The sequence below is a fragment of the Dysidea avara genome, chromosome 13 (assembly GCF_963678975.1).
Source record: "Dysidea avara chromosome 13, odDysAvar1.4, whole genome shotgun sequence".
In the NCBI taxonomy this organism is placed as follows: domain Eukaryota; kingdom Metazoa; phylum Porifera; class Demospongiae; order Dictyoceratida; family Dysideidae; genus Dysidea; species Dysidea avara.
In genome coordinates, this window is record NC_089284.1 from 261,347 (window position 1) to 281,434 (window position 20,088).

General features: G+C 37.6%; 1 protein-coding gene across 5 annotated transcripts in view; it reads right to left on the bottom strand.

Moving 5' to 3' along the window:
• The window catches only part of LOC136242102 (two pore channel protein 1-like), a 97,196-nt gene that overhangs the window by 67,214 nt on the left and 9,894 nt on the right, over positions 1 to 20,088 (bottom strand). For 4 of the 5 annotated variants that reach the window (XM_066033489.1, XM_066033488.1, XM_066033491.1 and 1 more), the window contains exons 3-8: positions 16,594 to 16,785; positions 13,219 to 13,332; positions 12,329 to 12,459; positions 11,929 to 12,017; positions 10,392 to 10,429; positions 9,330 to 9,388 (exon numbers count right to left, since the gene is read on the bottom strand). In XM_066033489.1, the coding sequence (XP_065889561.1) occupies positions 9,330 to 9,388; positions 10,392 to 10,429; positions 11,929 to 12,017; positions 12,329 to 12,459; positions 13,219 to 13,332; positions 16,594 to 16,785 (623 nt within the window). Of the gene's footprint in view, positions 1 to 9,329; positions 9,389 to 10,391; positions 10,430 to 11,928; positions 12,018 to 12,328; positions 12,460 to 13,218; positions 13,333 to 16,186; positions 16,554 to 16,593; positions 16,786 to 20,088 lie in introns of those variants that run through there. The other variant, XM_066033492.1, reaches the window with a different exon arrangement.

The window sequence follows — 20,088 nt, forward strand, 5'->3', positions numbered from 1 at the left end:
AGACAACTGTCAGAGGAAGAATCATTGCAAATGAGTGAGTTACTGGGAAATTATCATGATATATTTAGTCTAAGTGATGATGAAAGAGGAGAAACAGATTTGATGGAATTTAGCATTGACACTGGAAGTGCAAGCCCAAAGAGACAAGCTGCCAGAAGAATTCCATTTGCAGCTCGCCAGAAAATAACCAGCCAACTAGATAAGATGCAAAGAAACAATGTGGTTAAGCCATCAGAAAGTCCTTGGGCAAGTCCTGTTGTATTAGTAAGGAAAAAGGACGGAACACTGAGATTCTGTGCGGATTACAGAGCTTTGAATTCAGTAACAAAGCCTGATCTGTTTCCACTCCCCAGGATAAATGACTTGTCAGACACTTGATCTAAAATCAGGATACTGGCAAATTAGGGTCAGTGCTGATAGCCAGGAGAAAACAGCTTTTATTACTCACCAGGGCTTGTATCAGTTTAGAGTCATGCCATTTGGAGTAACCAATGCCCCAGCTGTATTCCAAAGGTTGATGCAGCGAGTTTTAACTGGATTACAGACTTCATCTGGAAATGATTTTGTATCTGTATACCTGATTGATGTGATAGTATTTTCAGAGACTTTACAAGACTACACTGAACATCTTAGAGCAGTTTTTGACCGAATTAGAAGAGCAGGATTAAAGCTTAATCCAAGTAAATGTAAGATATTGTGTGAAGAAGTGGAGTATCTAGGCCATATTGTAACACCACATGCACTGCAACCAAATAACCGTAATTTGGGGGCTGTAAGAAGTTTTCCCCAACCTTCTAATTTGAGGCAGTTGTGTCAATTCTTGGGCTTGACATCGTATTATCGTAGGTTCATTGCAGGGTATGCCAAGTTGGCACATCCATTGCATGCCCTTACTAGGAAAGGAGCAGTGTTCAATTGGTCAGCCGAATGTGAGATTTCCTTTGATACATTAAGAGACAAATTGTCAACATCACCTCTACTTGCTTATCCTAACTTTAATAGAGACTTCACATTAGAAACTGATGCAAGTAAGCTTGGACTGGGAGCAATATTGTCTCAATATCAGGTAGATCAGAAGCTTCATCCAATTGCTTATGCAAGCAGATCTATTTCTAATGCTGAAGCCAACTATGCTGTCACAGACTTGGAAACTCTGGCTGTTGTGTGGGCAGTTACACACTTCAGATATTATCTTTATGGTCACAGTGTTACCATCATTACTGATCATGCCGCAGTTAAAACCATTTTAGGAGCACCAAACCTTACTGGAAGACATGCAAGGTGGTGGAGTAAACTTTATGGCAGTGGCATTAAACAGATTGACATAGTTCATCGTTCTGGTAAGATGAATTTGCATGCTGACTGTCTTTCTAGACAGCAAGTCATGACTATTCCTTCTGATGAAGATTCCAATACTGAGGTTCAGATAGCACAGATTTCTTGTGAAGCATCAGATACCATTGATACTTTGTTACAAGAAGAGCCTAGAGCAACTGATTGCTGTAATGATGAAATTTCTGATGAACAGTTTAAGGATCCTGAACTTCAGCTAATGATTCGTTATCTTAAAGAAGGGGTACTACCAGAAGACACCAAGTTAGCCAAGAAAGTTGTAACTGAATCTGTTATGTATGCCATTGTCAATGATATACTTTATTATGTAGGTCCCAAACAAACGGAGACCTCAAAGAGTTGCAGTACCACAGCAAATGCGTCAAAGAATAATGCAGGAATATCATGATGGACGGCTGGCAGGTCATTTCTCAGGTCCTAAGCTTTACAAAACCTTGGTACGAAGCTGGTGGTGGCCACGAATGTATTCTAATGCTTTAGAGTATGCTAACAATTGCCCTCAATGTGCCATTGTACAAGGTACAGGGAGACGACAGAAGCCACCACTATATCCGATTTTTACTGAGCGTCCTTTTCAAATAGTCGGGGTAGACATAATGGAATTACCCATTACTTCCAGAGGTAACCACTATGTGATTGTATGTCGAGATTTGTTTACAAAATGGCCGATGGTTTTCCCCACACCAGACCAAAAAGCAATTCGAATAGCTCAGTTGTTGGTAGAAGAAGTTATACCTACCTTTGGGGTTCCTGAGGCATTGCTATCGGACAGGGGTACCTCTTATCATTTTTGATGAAGGACATTTGTAAGATGTTGGGAATTAGTAAATTGAATACTACTGCAAGTCATCCCCAATGTAATGGAGCAGTTGAGAGGTTCAACAGGACTCTTTTAAGATAATGCTAAGGAAACAAGCAGCAAGGTTTGGATTGCAGTGGGACCAGTACATCAGTGGTGTTTTGTGGGCTTATCGAAACACACCCCACAATTCAACAGGCGAAAAACCTTCTTTTTTGCTGTTTGGCTTCGATTGTCAGTCACCAACAGAAGCAGCCTTGCTACCAACCAAGTCACCTAAAACTACTGTTAACATCAATGACAACAGAAAGCAAGTAGTCTTGTCCGCGAGACGTTTAGCAGAGCAAACTAGTAAAAAAGCTCAAAGACAATACAAGTACCAGTATGACAAGTCAGCAACAACAACTAAGTTCAAGATTGGAGACTGGGTACTAGTTTACTTCGCACAAGAAGAGACTGGAAAGAATAGGAAGTTGTCTCAACCTTGGCACGGACCCTATCGGATAGTATCCCTTAGTGATCCAGATGTTGTAGTGACAAAGATCTATTTTCCTGAAGACGAACAGATTCAGGTACACCAGTCAAGAATTCAACATTGCCCACCATCATTCCCAGTTGGATTCTACTGGTATGGCAATAAAAGAACGAGGTCTGGCAGACCACCCAAGCATGTCCTCAACCATTTGGCTGCTATACAAGCAGACATGCGCAAGTCAACTGAGACAAGTGATTATAATCAATCCTTACAGGCAGAGGCACAAGACAGTGATGAAACATCAGACCATTCAGGATCTAATATGACAGATGATCAACAGACTAATCATCAGGACCAAGATACATGTCCCCACTCCTTGAGAAGCCGGGAGGCTAAAAGAAAATGCTCCGGTCGAGCTCATTCAAATGGGGGGATGATGTGAATCAGAGACCTTACAATTACTTTAATTATGATGTAATTTTGGACTATAAAAGCAGACTTTTTGATTGTAATTGTGCTGCTGTTTGCTGCTGTGAATAAAGATTGTTCTCTGCCTATGTGTGTTAAAAACTGCGCTTTAGAGATTATCCTACCAGGGGAACCTTTTACATGTTAGTAGTAACTGTCATACAGGCAATAATACCATTTCAGATTCTACATGACATTTGACTTACTTGACTACAAAAAGAAATAAATTCGTACATAATACGACGGTAGCATGTAACATCAGTATGTACTGCTACCGCACTGGTATGATGCAGGAGTTTCACATGTTATGCATTCAAGTAAGGTGACAAATTGTTGTGACTGATACCTGTGCATTCCTTACGTGCCATTAGTTACACTATTAATTTCTGTAGACTTAATGATATCTTAAAGCTTTCAGTGGTCAGCAGTTAAGGTATGACAGCAACATGTGCTGCAGCCTTTGGATTACCTAAGCAAACTGGAACTTAGCTAACAATAAGGTGAAACAATAAAATGGGCCAAAGCACTGAAGCAATTAATGCTAGCCTATATAATGTACTAAAACAATACTATCTTGCCATCACCTCGACACCTTCCTCAGTAAAGTATAAGCTGTATTGATTGCAAGCACAAAAACAAAAAATAAATAAAAATAACAATGTTGAAACAGGTAAGCAGGTGTCCAGTGAGAGAATACTAAATGTTATAGTATGGCATACATTACAGTATATTATGTGCAGTAAATGTAACACAAAAAAGGTGTAACCAAAATGTTGCCAATACAGAATTCAAAGTTGTAACAGAAAAGGTTGCTGAAGCACAAAAAAAAACTTGTAACCAAAAAAGTTGTTGAAGTAAAAAAAAAGTTGTAACCAAAACGGCAAGTAAAAAGAAAAAAAACAAGGCCATGCAACTACTGGGATTCCATCTGGGTAGCCAACACTAGCAAGGGCAAGGCTAATGCTTTACCGCTTTGACCAAATGTGAACTGTGGTTTACTTTAACCTATAAGTTGTTTATAAAGGCCAGCTGGAAAGCCGTTTACTTGTGGTTTGTATGCGGTTTAGGTTAACAGAAAGAATTCAAGCAAATTTTTGTCTACTTCTTGCACTAATCGTGCTGTAAATGACGAACGACAGCAGTTAGAAGCTTCATTTAAAAGCAATGCATTTCTTAGATGATGAATACATTGTTTGACACAACAATCGTTTCGATACATGTATCGGTTAGCGAGATAAACATCTGACATCAAAGGAATGTAGACAGACACACAGACAGCTTTTCAGTATTATATATATAGATTTGACTGTGGTAGCCAGTTTTTGTCTTGCCAATAGATTCGAGTTTAGCCAGTGTAGACTAGTGTTAAGGGTGCTCTGGACAGTTTGCGTATATGGCTTCCCATGAAATTTAATTTGTTCTATAATTTACAATGGTTTTAGCAAATGTTCTGTACTTTTTTACTGGATATAAGCTAACACTAGTGCACAGTTTAGTCCAATTTGCTTTAGAACATGAGTTACAGTTTTCCTTTTATACTAGAACTAGTCCTACAGTTTACACACAAGAGCTTTGATACTTTTATGATACACTATACTAAACAGCACAAACCATTGTGCGTTTTTATTTTTGTCTTTTAGCTTCTCAATCATCACATATTTATCTTTCAGGTTGACACTCCCATAGATCCTTTTCTTTACTTCCATGTTCTTCATCATCTGAACTTGCTATTTCAAAATGGCAAATGCTCTTTGGAAAAATTGCTAAACTAGCTTGTGTGAAAATTAGAGCTGAGTGATAGTAGAAAATTCACTATCACGATAGATATTGATAGTAGAGCAGCATAGCTAGCAAAAATGAGCAACTTGTGTACTTTTTGAAGAAAGTATGAAACTTTGCAGATAGTTTCTATAGATCATGAAGAGTTTTTTTAGATATGGAGCCATCGCAGATTTGACCTTTGGTGACCTTTACAATCACCTTTGTGAGCAAAACATTGTATTTCTGCAATTAAACTACATAACATTAAATCAAAACTACCTAAATGGGATGCCAAATGAAAGCTCTTGCTTTAAGGAATACACTGGTACTTGAATCAAGTTCATACCATAATTTGGTCGAAAGTTATAACTGATTAAAGTTAAAATTACCTGACTCACTGTAAATTATTATACATAACAGGGATGTAAGAATATATCTACGCTTCATAGATTTGTATTGTGGATAAAGCAGCCCTTATAGAAGGCTGCTTCACTTTTATCAAGGAGTTCATAGTAGAAAGGAAGACTCTTGTTATATCTATCACATTAATAAGTTAAGTGTCAAGTGAACAAATTTGCTTGTCATGTCATGTTGTGGAACATGACAAGTATGCAAATTAGTTTTCAGCAGCTATGCTGTAAAGTATCACTTAACTACATTTTTTGTTTGCTGGTCTTTAAATGGAATCTTAGATAAGTGAAATTAGCTGTTTTAGCAGTATGTATATGTATGCAAGTGTTATGCACAACTTTTCTGTTACTAGCTATTATAGTTCTCATTTAAAGAAACACTTATATGTTTTCTGATCATTAAATGGAACTTTAGTAACCATATGGCAAGCGAAATTGCTGTTTTACATACAAGTGTTACCAAAAAATGCTCTATTTTTCAAACTGAAACTGTTTTAAGTTTCCATTACTGGTATTATGGCAAAGAAGTATGCAATAGTAGATGCTTCAGTTCCTAGACCCAAGAAACCTTGCATTACAAATTGGACTCTGTGTTCTTTGCCAAGAGGATACTAATGCAGCCTTGCAATGTCCAGCAAAATCAAAAAGACCATCAGTTGGAAGTAGTAACAAATCACTGGCCAGGCATTTAATGCAGTTTCAATCTCTTAATGGCCATTGATGTTGAAAGGATTGATGATGGAGATGAGTTTGAGGCAACAATGATAAGACACCAAACATGCTGGCATAAAACGTGTCATTTAAAGTTCAACCAGACAAAACTTGACAGACTAAATGAGAAGCTTGCACAAGAGAAAAACTCACAAGGGATACAGACATGTTCCACTCATGAAACAATTGACCTCAAAGATGCTATATGCATATTTTGTGATCAACCAACTGGTAGCAAAGCTTTGCATATTGCTTCCACCTATGAGATTGACAGAACAGTCTGTCAATATGTACTGGACCTTCAAGAATTGTTCTCATAGCTAAACTCGCTACTGGTGACATGGTTACCCTTGAAGCAAAATATCACAAGAGCTGCTTTAACAGAGCCAAAACAGCAGCCAGCAGTACATCTGGCAAAAATAATGATCATAGCAACCTTCATAGCATTGCTCTTGCTGAGTTAGTTGCATACATGGAGGATATACACAATGAGGCAAGTATTGCTCCGGTTTTAAACTGACCGATCTAGCACAGTTGTGCAAGACATGCCTGGAACAACTTGATAGTGGACGTGGTCATACATCAAGACTAAAGCTCAGATTACTTTCTGCATGTACTGCCAAATCTCAAAGCAACATCACAAGGTAAAAATGTTATGCTTTCATTTGATGATGATATTGGCGGTGCTATCCAGAAAGCCTGTGACCATGATTACAACGATGTTATGCATTTGGTGCAAGTGGCAAAGATTGTAAGAAAAGAAATGTTCCAGCTCAAGTATTCATTTAATGGAGCATTTACAGAAGAATGCCAGCAAAGTGTAATACCGCAATCATTACTAGCTCTGGTTAACATGATTCTAGAGGGCCCAAACATTAAGCCCCAAAGTCAGGTAATCAATGTAGCAGACAAAACAGCAGCCCATTCTATATCTCAGCTCATGATATTTAGTAGTGTCAAAAATGCATGAAATACTAATCCTTCTGCCAATGCTAATCAGAAACACATATATGAGATGCCACTTCCACTCTATATTGCAATGAAAATTCATGCAATGACACATGTCTTCTACTGCATGCAAGAGATGCAGTGCAGAAAGGACACAGAAAATTGTGCATACGTACAGTAGATACAGATGTTGTAACCCTGGCAATCACTATGTTTAGTCAGATTAATCCGGATGAACTGTGGTTAGCATTTGGTAGTAAATTACACTTCAGGTATATACCAATTCATGAAGTTGGTCAGGGGATTGGATCCAGTAATGTACAAAACTTTGCCAGTTTTTCATGCATTTACTGGATGTGACACAATTTCAGCATTTGGAGGATGAGGGAAAAAGACAGCCTGGAGTGTGTGGAAAGTATTTCCTGATGTCACTGAAGCATTTGAAGACCTCACTCATGCTCATGGAAAACAACATTAGTGACTTTTCCTTGTCATTATTGGAACGATTTGTAGTGCTGCTGTATGATTGGACCAGTGATCTTCAAACAGTCAATGATGCCAGGAAACAATTATTTACACAGAAGTCAAGAAGCCTGGAGAACATACCACCAACACAAGCAGCACTCAAGCAGCACACTAAAAGGGCAAACTACCAAGCACATTGCTGGAGTATGACAGTAATTCAGATTCCGGAACTCCCTAGTCCAGCAGAATGGCCATGGGGGTGGTGGAAGGATGCTACAGGGTGGCATCCACTATGGACCACACTCCCAGAAGCTTCACAATGTTGTCATGAACTGATATGCTGTGCATGCAAGAAAGGGTGCACTGCAAGGTGCAAATGTGTCAAGGCTGCTTTAAGGTGCACTCACTCTGCTCCTGTTCTGGGGAATGTGAAAGACAGACATAGTTAATTCGATGTATAATTGATAAAAGATTTAATCAAATGTTTAAATTGTTATACTTGAGAACAGAATAAGGTGTGAGCTTAATTCAAGCACTAGTGTATTCCTTAAAGCAAGAGCTTGCATTTGGTATCCCGTTAAGGTAGTTTCGATTAAAATTTATGTACTATAATTGCAGAAATACAATATTTTGTACACAATTGTGATTGTAAAGGACACCAAAGGTCAAATCTGTGATGGCTCCATATCCAAAAAAACTCTTCGTGATCTGTTGAAACTATGCACAAAATTTCATACTTTCTTCAAAAAGTGCACAATATCTCGGCTATGCCGTTCTACTATGAAGTATTATTCACGATACGATAATATCACGATAATTACCCTTTGAATGGTCTTCAGTCAAGTTTCAAGTATTCAATGCATGTTAAGCATAATTAACACCATCATTGATTACTATTTGCTTGATTTTCTTGTAAGTGCATCAATTAGGTAATTAATTTCATGGGCGGCCAATATTTCTACTATTTTTGTTACAGCCTTGCAGCCAAACTTTTCCATGATAAAGCAAGCCAAGTAGTTATAAAACAGCTAAGCCAGCTTCTCAAGCAGCATTTTTAGTGGAATTCTAGACCCTTCGCGAAGCGATCGACTAATTGCATGGGCGGCCGATAAATATACACAGCTTGTTATAGCCTTGCAACCAAACATTTCACGAATAAGCAAGCCTAAAGAGTTACAACAGTTAAATAAACTTGGTAACAATGTTTCTAGTAATCTTACAGCAATATTGCAATAGTAAGCTGTAATTATCATATCGCGATAATGATTTTTTGATCGCAAGTATCGAACTATCGATATTATCGCTCAGCACTAGTGAAAATTTCATGTCTATTGGATTAAAAATAACAGAGTAGTTCTAATTTAAGTGAGAGAATGTAGAATAGCAAGACACGTGTGCTTGTTGCTATGGGATACCTAATTTACAGGTACTAAAATACGTAAACATGTCACAGACTGATTTGGTGATCATAATATTACTTTTAGTGCAAAACAGACTATGTCTTGGGAAGCCTTATATGAACTGTACAGAGCACCCTTAAGTTTTGTTTACTTTGACCACTTTTTAGCTGCTTTTCTTTGAAAGAACAATCACAGGCGATTGAGTTGATCACGTATGCTAAGCACCACCGATGATCGAGAGCCAAACAGCGAATTCAGGTTAGTACTATAGCCCATAGCATACTAGCTTTGATCAACATGATATCTCAGGTGGCTGCAACACTGCAGAGGGAATGTCACCGCAACATTCGGTTCGGTCACCCACAATCAATGTTAGAAATCTCGCTTTTATTAAGAGGTGCAGGGAGACTCTCCCAGTGAGTGGTACATAACAGTTATACAACGTTCACTTTTGCTCTGCCTGTATAAATGCACTTGTGGCCATTGTACAGTATAACTATATAATAAACAGCAACACATGATTATTGCTGGACACTTACTTTGCTGTTGTTGCTGCTATATACATACTGACAAAAGATTCACGTAATGAGCTGAATTGCTAAAAATAACACACAATGAAGATAAGACAATGATCATCAGAGCACACAACTAAAGTAGAAAGAACATTATCACACAAAACACATGATCATGGTGATATGTACACATAGTCTACTGATACAAAAATTGTAGTACCGACATCCCAACAAGATATAAGTGAAATATTACTGCAGTGCTAAATGTCAAGGCTAATCTAGGTAAAATATGCTCTTCACAGTGGAATCTCTCAACCTCAGGAATCTCTGTTGCAATGACAGCCCAAATTAGCCACAAGTGATGACTTGTCATCAACATCTTCTGGTAGTTAGGATAATGAGTTTATTGAATTCACAAGGCAATAGATAGTGCCATGGGTCAGTTCTTCAGAAAACAGGCTAACCAGTAAAGCCATACAAGAAGTCAAAGTACACAGATTATCCAAATCAGATTGCAAATGGACACTCTATTAGGGGGACTCCAACTCCAACAAGAAATATTTAATCCTGCCTGGAAGAAGATATTGCCCTAAAACTAACAGGTTGGTTATAATGGTATAAAATCTAGTGTCTGGTTTAGAATTTCAGCAAGTTTAGTAAAATTGCTATTGTTCCTTAGCTATAAAACCCACACCTGGTAGTTTCGTAATGATTTCTTGTTTGTTAGAATCTTCGACACATTGATCCCCATTGGAAACAATAGAATGAATTCATCACAGCTATTCTCATATGCTAAGGCTCACTCCAACAATTCAAGCTGTGGTTTCTTCACTGATACAACTGTCTTGGCTGTTTAGCTAGACTGCTGCCACTGCAAGCCAACCATTACATTAATTAGAAATAAACTAAACATTTCAGTTCATTTAAATGCTAGCCTCCACTGGAGAAAAAAGACCATAGTAAAATAAAGACCTGGTTTAATTAACTGCTAGGGAGAATAAACACTTGTTTCGCAGGTAATAAATGTAAAATACAGTACAGTATTCTGATAAAGCAACATGTTCACTTATAGCATGTACTGTAACTTACAAAGTTTGTCACTGACTCCGTGGCAAATAGGTAATATCCTTCAAAAGAGACAAATGCCATATTACATGATTAGCTACAATGGCATATCATAATCTCATGTATATATTACTGCACATTAACTTCTATTTAAAATTTATGCTCAACATACAGGTGAATTTTATTTAAGAATTTTAAGATCAATTAGGGATTAAAAGCAATGAAACAAGGAAGGTCGAATGCACCTGATATAATAGTAGTAGACATCTTTTCAGTCGATACCAGCCGTAATTAAACTTAAAATTCCTAATTTTTAATGTATTTGTTTGTTAACTTTTTTGTAACAATATTGTGACCCACGCATACTACATTGGAAGAAAGAATGGTGCCAGACTTATTTTTTTCATCTAACAGTACCCCTGCCACTATCAATTACTGAAATAGCAAAGTGACCATCACGCATTACACTTCATTTTCAGTAATGTTCAGCCCATCACACAGTGTAACAAATGAAGAACACTACAAGAAGGCCCTCTGCAATTAATCTAGTCACAATGGAAAACTCAAATGATTCTCATTACAAATGTAGGGAGCCATCAAGTGGAGCTACCGCAAATTGACACCTTGTACTGCCAGCAAAGGTAAATGAAACACAAAGGAGGACAGAGGTTAGTCCATGAAGCATACATAAGTGGGAAAATCCCTACATTGGCATGTTATAACAATTATTTTGTTGACTGCCAAAGTAGGGATTTTCCCATCTGTAATACCATCATTCATCTCTTGTTTCACTAGTTTGTATCGCTTGGATCCTTACTTCATTTATAAATAACAATTTTATCAGTTTGTTCAGTTTTTTGTTACAACATACAATTATACCATTATACATACACCCTGTATGTGACTGATTTATTAGGGTGACTGTTATACTAGAGTATCTCAAGTCGGTCAATCGCCTACCAGGAGGGTATGGCTAGTTCTCATTTTCACTGTGCTATCATTATAAATACAGCTAGACCAATAATAGTGGTGATATCATTGTATTCTGAGTAAATAGATTGTTAAGAGGTGTGGTCTCCATGCATGCTCAATTGCTACTAGTCAACCAAGATCAAACCTATTGGGTTACAGTACCTCCTGTTACAGTAGTGTAAGTGCTTTAAATAATTTTTGTGGTGTCTAAATATGCTGTTTGAGGAAAGTGTTATAAATTAATGCCTCAATATGGTTTCATGGCATAAAGAAGACAACGACCAACCTGAGTAAAGATACTGTAAAAGGAAGCAAAGGGAACACACTGTCAGAATCCAAAAAAACCCGGTGCCACTGGTAAGTTTGTGGCCATGCACTGCTTCGTTTGGCCTCCAGCCTTGCAACAGTGGTCAGGCAAGCAGACTAAAATGTAATTTTTGGCAATTTTATATCCAGCCACCTGTAAGTGTTTTCTTGATTTAATACCTTACAAAAACATTCATGTATTCATGCAATCAAGCAAGCTACAAGGTCTCCTTTATGCATTATGCAGTTACCGTGTAAGACATATATATGAATATACACATACCTGAAATTGCAAAAATAGCTATGAAGAAGAATAAAAGACACAACACATCAATAATGGGTCCCAGGCACTGGAATATCTGTCGCAATATCCTGTGAAAGATAACCATAACAACAGAGAACAGTGAAAACATGATTAATCAGTACAAATCTTGAATAAGATGACATACACATCACAAGAAACAAGCAGAGAGAGGATGGCCAGGTGTACATACTTTAAACATGTTAGCATGTGATCAGGTGCTATGTTTATACACAGTATGCATCACTGTCCACATAGCACACACACACACACACATACTACATACACATTCTGAGTCACACACACGCATGCACACATGTGTGCACACATGTGTGCACACTACACAGATAGACACTCATGTAATGCACACACACACACGTACCTTCTTACACCAACTGAAAGATTGGAGTCCAACACAAACAGTGGACGTAATGCCCTAGTCATACGAACATGAGGTTCATTTCTTCCAAGCACTACTATTGCCTCCGTAAACATCACAATCCATAGAATACACTGAAAATGACATAAAGAGTGCCACACACTGTATGTAAATACATGTATTAGTCTTTAAAAATTTCACTTCAAACACACTGGATTGCACTAACAACTTCAAAAGCATCATTAAACTACGCTATTTCGTTGGAAAAATTCATTTTTGACAGTCTATTTGAGAATTAAGAAATGAACATGACCAAAAGTCTCCTAGTATATAAGAAATAACATAACCTTTAAAAAGGACTAGTGTAAAAAAGATATATTGATGATCACCAGTGGTATATTAACGTCGTCACATGTAAACAATTTTTCAACTACCACTTCTCAGCAGTTACTACTATATTTTTCACACTAGTCTGGCTGTACACTTATATCACAGCTCAGATTGCTCTTTTAGGGAGTATAAAATCCTGGAATGCTGGAACAACTTGGATCAGCTGGAACATTTTTACTTTTTGTAATCGGGATAACGGGTGAGCACTAGCCCACAGGTAATAAAGACTCCACAGTGAAATTCTAAAGAAAATCACAGGTAATAAAGACTCCACAGTGAAATTCTAAAGAAAATTACAGTAGTGTGTAATATGCTCTGTAGTATTTATATAATCATTACTTAATAACTCTGCAGGGTACACAATGAATCAACACAGGAGAGTGAGCATTAATTGAGATGCACACAACTGTGCATTCTATAACAACCTAGCTCTCTTAGCTATACTCCCACTCCATGAATAAAAAAACACAACAGTAATGTACATATCTAACATGTGTACACACCTTGAAAATAGTTCTGTAATGTTTAAATGCAAACTTCGGTTTAATCCATAACAATTTCAGGGCAATATCCACACTCAAGCAGAACAGAAACACTAACTCCAGCACTGGAGCAATCTAATAGATTAGAGAAGCAATGTATTGTAAGCATTTGCAAAACAGTGTCCTTATTATGATTTTATAAACAGTGTATTGTAGAAATACTCTTGTAAATAAAAAAATGTGATTGTGACTTATTGTAATACAGTGTGCATTTGTTACTGGTCAATCATATGATCATCTTCTCTAGTCAATTAACTGATACTAATAGTGACATCACTAACTTTCTTTGTTTGCTTGTATGTGTGCAGTATGTATATTTGTGAGTACTCCATGAGAAAGTTATTAATTGGGAATTTCCTAGGTCACCATGTCTCACTATAATATTTATGTGATGTTCAAGTTGGACTTTGAATACACACACACCATCATCTATATTTGTTTATTGCTGTGCGTATGACCTTAACCCTTGAAAGGAGAGTGAAGTGCTGTAACCCAGGGACAGTGCGTATGAAGTGCCAAACAAATGTTAGATAACTAGAATGCCAGAAGGGTGCTGTGTCACCTTGTCAGCATCATTGTAAACAAAATCAAAGTGGGATATAGCACACTCATCTAACTGTCTACAATATAACCTGTACAAATGAAATGTATTAAGGTTAAAATTAACACCTCTACTGGTGATAGAGAACTGTCAAGCCTTTATTTTGATATGCTGAGGTGTACACTGTACAGTGTAGGATCTTGTCTAGTACATGTAATGGATGATAATCAGAAACCTATTGCTTATCCATCACGTACACTTACGAAGGCAGAAATGGCTTGTGCTCAAATAGAACGTGAAGGCTTAGCTTTATTATCAGCACTTTCCCCTGGCTATCTATCACTAAATAATTCACAGCTTTGCACTAACCAAAATTATTTTACAACACAATGATGTTCAAAGGTGGTCATAATTCATTGCAATCATACACACAAGTACACAAAAAAATTGGAATTTTTTAACTGGAGTTATACAACTACTTGGACTAAATTTCTGATTTTCCATAGTATATGTAGATGTGCACTTAATGTGTCACTGCATGTGGAACCTTTGGTTAATTTTTAAAAATAAACTTTCATTCAATGAATAAAGGTTGTTTTCATACTATATTAAAGCTTAACCTTTCTGTTTTCATTGTGTTTACTTGCAGGGTGTGTGGCCTGTAAATGAAACCAGTTCAGTAAGGCCACGTTTCCTTAGTGATACATACCGTAGCAACGTAATCAAAATAAATGGTGAATTATTACAAAGTACACATAATCTTAAGGTACTGCATGTATTGTTACAAAACAAGGCAAGAAGCCAAGCCATAATAATTAACAGCATGCTGTGTGTTAATTTAACAAGCATTTACTGGCACCTGGCCTTTAGGAGTAGCGCAGTAAACCTGCACATACCACATTAGAAATAAGAATGTGCCAGGCTTACGTATTTGCTTTCATCTGAACATGAGCCAACTATCAATTGCTCAAACAGCAAAGTGAATCAAGCCCGTAGCCTTAGCCATTACTGATTGTCTGAAGGCATCAGTCAGTCAGTCATTAGAAAATTTCACCAATTTTTTTGTTTGTAGCAAGCATTTCAGGTTATACAGTGCTGAAGGCACTTTTGGCTTGGTTATACCTAACAGAGTAGAGACCATAGCACATCAATAAAAAGTACTGCAACAAGCTGGAGTAGAGCACAATATTAAATCACAGTAAAACAATAAGAAATGTTACATGTAAATCCCTACTATGCATTTCCATTATGGTATCTTGAGCACAGTTGGGATATAACACTTCTTGTTTTACTGTGATTTACTGTAATATCGTACACTACTCCAGCTTGTTTCAGTACTTTTTATCCATGTGCTATGGTCCCTACACTAGTTGAAAAATTCAAATTTCTTTGTGTACTTGTTTGTTAACTTTTAAAGTAAAATACTGTAAAATAATTATGACTGGTGAACCCACGCATACCACATAAAAAGAAAGAAATGGCACCGCACGCCCCAGCTACCAAGTATCATCTGAAAAGTGAAGTATCCATTACACTTTGTTGCTAGCTACAGTATGCTCAACCCATTACACAGCAATATGAATCAAAAACTGTTCAAAAAGCACCTCTGCAATCGAAGTAGCCACTATGAAAAATATGGACGATTTCCGTTTGTGAAGGAAATCCATCATGCGCAACCACCAAATTGACACCATTCACCATCAGCAAAGATGAATGGGACACAAAGGAGGACATCGGCACATGTAAGTCCATGGATAATAAATTGTACATACTGCGGTATGCCAAAAGGCATGTGTCCGGCTGAAGCGATGTTGAACATTGAAAAAAAAACAATAAAAAACTGTAGCTTTAGCTGTTATCAAGTTACACATTTTGCTCAGTCAGTCAATAGAAAATTATGTTAAATTTTCTTTCAAAAATTCCATAGCAATTTGTTGAAAGTGTTTCAGGTCCACCTGAAGGCTTGTTTCGGCTTAGTTTTACCTAATCAATACTGCCTTATCGTCATCAGGAAAAGTACAATGTCAGGCTGGTTTTTGGTTGATGTTTATTCATGGGACCCACCTACACCTTTGTGGTCCCTACTATACAGTATGATACAGTACTACCGTACTACATGATGAAGATATGGTCAGGATGGTTTCTTTTGTGAGAAAGTGCAAACCTCCATGATCTATACAACCATACAGTATGGTGAAGCATGATAGAAACTTCTAGCAGGATACTAGTAATTCTCCAGCAGTACCTGTCTGAATTATATCTGTATAACCCAAAGTAGCAGTGTACACTGTACATTAAATAGTAATGTAATCAGATGTGGTGTGTGTGTGTGTGTGTGTGTGTGTGTGCACGTGTCCTGTTGTGAACTGAAGTAATATCAATGGGTACCTGGTATCAGCTGGGGAAGCAAATTCCAACTATCCATGTCTCACACAGCAGGTGAAGGTCCAAGTGGGACTTTGGGTGCTCACACCTTCACCAGTGGGACATGGTACAACCTCCTGCAGATTACTAGTCCTGCCCCAGGTGGATTTTCCTGTGCTGACTTCTAGCAACTGAGTAGCACACCAGTGTCCCAGTGCTGGTTCACTGGGTAGGTGTGACCGTGTTAGACCGCAGTAGAAGGCTTTGCTTTGTGTGTGAGTGTGTGTGTGTATGTGTGTGAGGAGAGAAAGTACAAGTGTGCTATTCTGTTTCATACATTATGTGATATAATCAGTGGACACAAGATTGACATATGACATGTATGCACAACACTCATTATACAGGTGTGCACTTAATTATAATACACATACCCTAACTGGTATATCCAGGAATGTGGGCTTCTCCAAAAATGCCAGCAGCATTAACAACACTGACACTGCAAACTCAGCAATATAATAGACTGGATTATGTAGGACCATGTATGCCCAGTAACTAGTAACAGATGATGGGTGATGATAGAGTTTTTCATTTTCTTCTCCTTCCCTAAGGTAAATGGCTGCTTCCTGTAAATGAAACTCAATTATTATGCAACACATCTTCTTGAGTTCCTAAGGTGTACATGACAAGAGGCTATACAGAGTTTAAAATGTGGAAAAAAACACAAACTGTGCCTGGATGCTGTGTAAGACTGATAACTTATGATGGGCACCACTACCACATTTTATATGATCCATTGTTGTACAACTTTTACTGTTAACAAGTATAAGAAAAAATTAGGAGTTTAAACTAGAGTAGAGATCTATTAGCACCAATAAAAGAGCCATGGAAAAAAGAAAGGGTCCTTAGGGTGACTTCCAAAAAATTCCAATTATTCAGTAATTATGATGGGTGCTCCATCTAATTGTTATAGTCATGTGTAAAGGCTATGAACAACACTATTTAAGTTGGATATAAAATTTAAGCAGTGTGCATTAATTAGAATTCCACGATTATTTAAAATATGTAGTTGTCCATCCCTGTTATTTTTACAAAATACATTGGTGTATTAGGGATATACCGAAAAAAACATTTTCAAATACAATGGATAGAATATGAGTAATGATTTTGTTACAGTGAAAATTTTACACTTATTCAGATAATTAGGGATATTGTAAATTCCTACTTTTCACCCTAAGATCCCTTTCTATTTTCCATGGCTCAATTATACTGACAAGTAAATTATGGCAGCAAATTACTGTAACACAAAAGAAGTGAATATCCATATTGTGCTGTGGAGTTTCCATAATTGAAATACACAGTACTTCCTTTTGTGCTATACTTGTTTCTGTTCTTTTATAGAACAGGTGAACAATCTACGTAACTAGTTTGTTTCATAAAGCAGGTAGATTGGTATACTGACTAGTATATTAAAAATTATAAATTTAAAAATGAAGTAGGGTTTCAAGCTATAAAAAGTAGTGAAACAAGAGATGAACAATGGTAGCTATTACAGCATAGCTCAGTGTTAAATCCCTACTTTGGCATTGAACACAAAATAATGGTTATACCATGCCAAAGTAGGGATTTAACACTGAGCTATGCTGTAATAGCTACCATTGTTCATCTCTTGTTTCACTACTTTTTATAGCTTGAAACCCTACTTCATTTTTAAATTTATAATTTTTAATATACTACTTTGTTCAGTTTTTTTGTTAAAGCATACAGCTAGCTATAAAAATGTGACTGCTGTATTAGAGTATCTCTAGTCAGCCTGCGAAGATGTGCTTGCCCCAAAAAGGGGTGTGGTCACCGTGGTTTCGATCGATTATTAGACTAGAGTATCTCGAATCAGCCTACCAACTTGAGGGTGTGTGATCACAAATACAGCTAGCGTGAAAGGGGCGTGGTCTCGATCAATAGGTCGATAATACGTAGCATTAAGAATGGGCGTGACCTTGTTACCTATCGTGGAGTACTGGTACTTCCGTAAAGTCGGGGGCCATACAGTAGCGTAGTCTAAGTGCCTTAAATAATTTTGTGGCATCTATTATTCTGCTTAAAGAAAGTGTTGGTATGGAAAATTAATGCCTCGGTATGGTTTCGTTGGATGAAGAAGACAAGCAGCTTGATTGAAGATAAAATAAAAGACAAGGCGCACAGGGTGCACACTCGTCGGAACCCCAAAAGGCACATCCCACCGGTGAGTTTGTTGTTGTGGCGTAAAATGGTGACCGTGCGCTGCTTCGTTTGGGCTCTAGGCTTGCGACAGTGGTCAGTGAGTGAGTGAGTGAGACGAAATTTTGAGTTTTGACGATTTAAAAAAATTCTATATCCGGCCGCCAGTAAGTGTTTTCTAGCTACATTTGATGTTAGATGGACTAATATCATTCCGTAAAGGTGATTTTCGTCGCGTAAAGTTTCTAAGCTGGTTTTTAAAGGCGGTATTTTTGGTGGCACGCGTCACTTTTGATGCAAACCCTACTTAAACAGTACGATATTGATATTCTAACAATTGATTTAAGTGAAGATTTATATGTCTTATGGTTTAAGACAGGGGTGGAGAACAGTACTCAAAAGTGTGTGTGTGTTTGTGTGTCTGTCTGTCTGTCCATCTGTGTGTTTGTGTTGTGTGTGTGGAGGGAGTCATGTCAGGTGGCTGTAAGTTACAAAGTGTTTTAAAATCCTCAACTGTACCTTAGTGTGCAAAGCACAAATACAAAGCGAATCTGCCAACAGGAAAATTTTGAAATATGAATACTTTGAGGTTGAATCTGAGAGCATTATCAGTGGTAGATGTATACTTTAATAGGGTACTCCTAGGGAGTTTGTAAAAGACGGAATAAGGAATAGCGGAATAACGGAATAACTCGCATCACAACGAACGGGCATTTATATGGCTTATGCAATGTTAGGGTGATTGTACTGTTACAGCTGTGAACTCATCCGTCGTAGATATCCTTACAATGTTAGGGCGATTGCGTGTACTGTTACAGTTGTGAACTACACTGCTTCATCGCTCATAGCCGTCCTAGCGAAGCGATTACTATACGCTCTTACTACTACTGTATGTAGCTAAGTATCATTGCGCTAGCACAGCTAGAATATACAGTAGTTAGCTATTAGTTTCGTTTTAAGTCTTCATCCTTCCAGTGGAGTGATGAAACGAAACGGCTGTCACACCCCCTTTTGCTCGTGACATTGGTACCATACTTTACATACAGTATTAGCTAGTAAGAGCTATAATCAAATGTAATTTTGCACTTCGTAAGCGGGTACTGTATGTTAAGTATGGTACCAACATCATGCAGTCGTTTCGTTTCATCCCTCCACTGGAAGGATGAAGACTCAAAAACGAAACTAATGGCTAACTACTGTATATTCTAGCTTAGCTACATACAGTAGTAGTAAGAGCGTATAGTAATCATTTCGCTAGGACATCTATGAGTGACGAAGCAGTGTAGTTCACAGCTGTAACAGTACACGCAATCACCCTACATTGTAAGGATATCTACGACGGATGAGTTCACAGCTGTAACAGTACAATCACCCTAACATTGCATAAGCCATATAAATGCCCGTTCGTTGTGATGCGAGTTATTCCGTTATTCCGCTATTCCTTATTCCGTCTTTTACAAACTCCCGTACTCCTATCATGAACCACAATAGTGGGTTCATAATAGGGATTGCCTATGTTTTTTTTGCAAAAATCCTAGTAGAACGCACACCTAAAACCATCTTGAAAAGCATCCTTCAACTCAAAACAACCCTCAAGTGGTTCTTTACAATGAGTATAGGTCCACTAGTAAGTATCAAGTGAAAAGGAAACAGTATGTGTAAAACTATCCTTTAAACACAGCAAATGATGTGCAGTAAGTAGCACATCATGA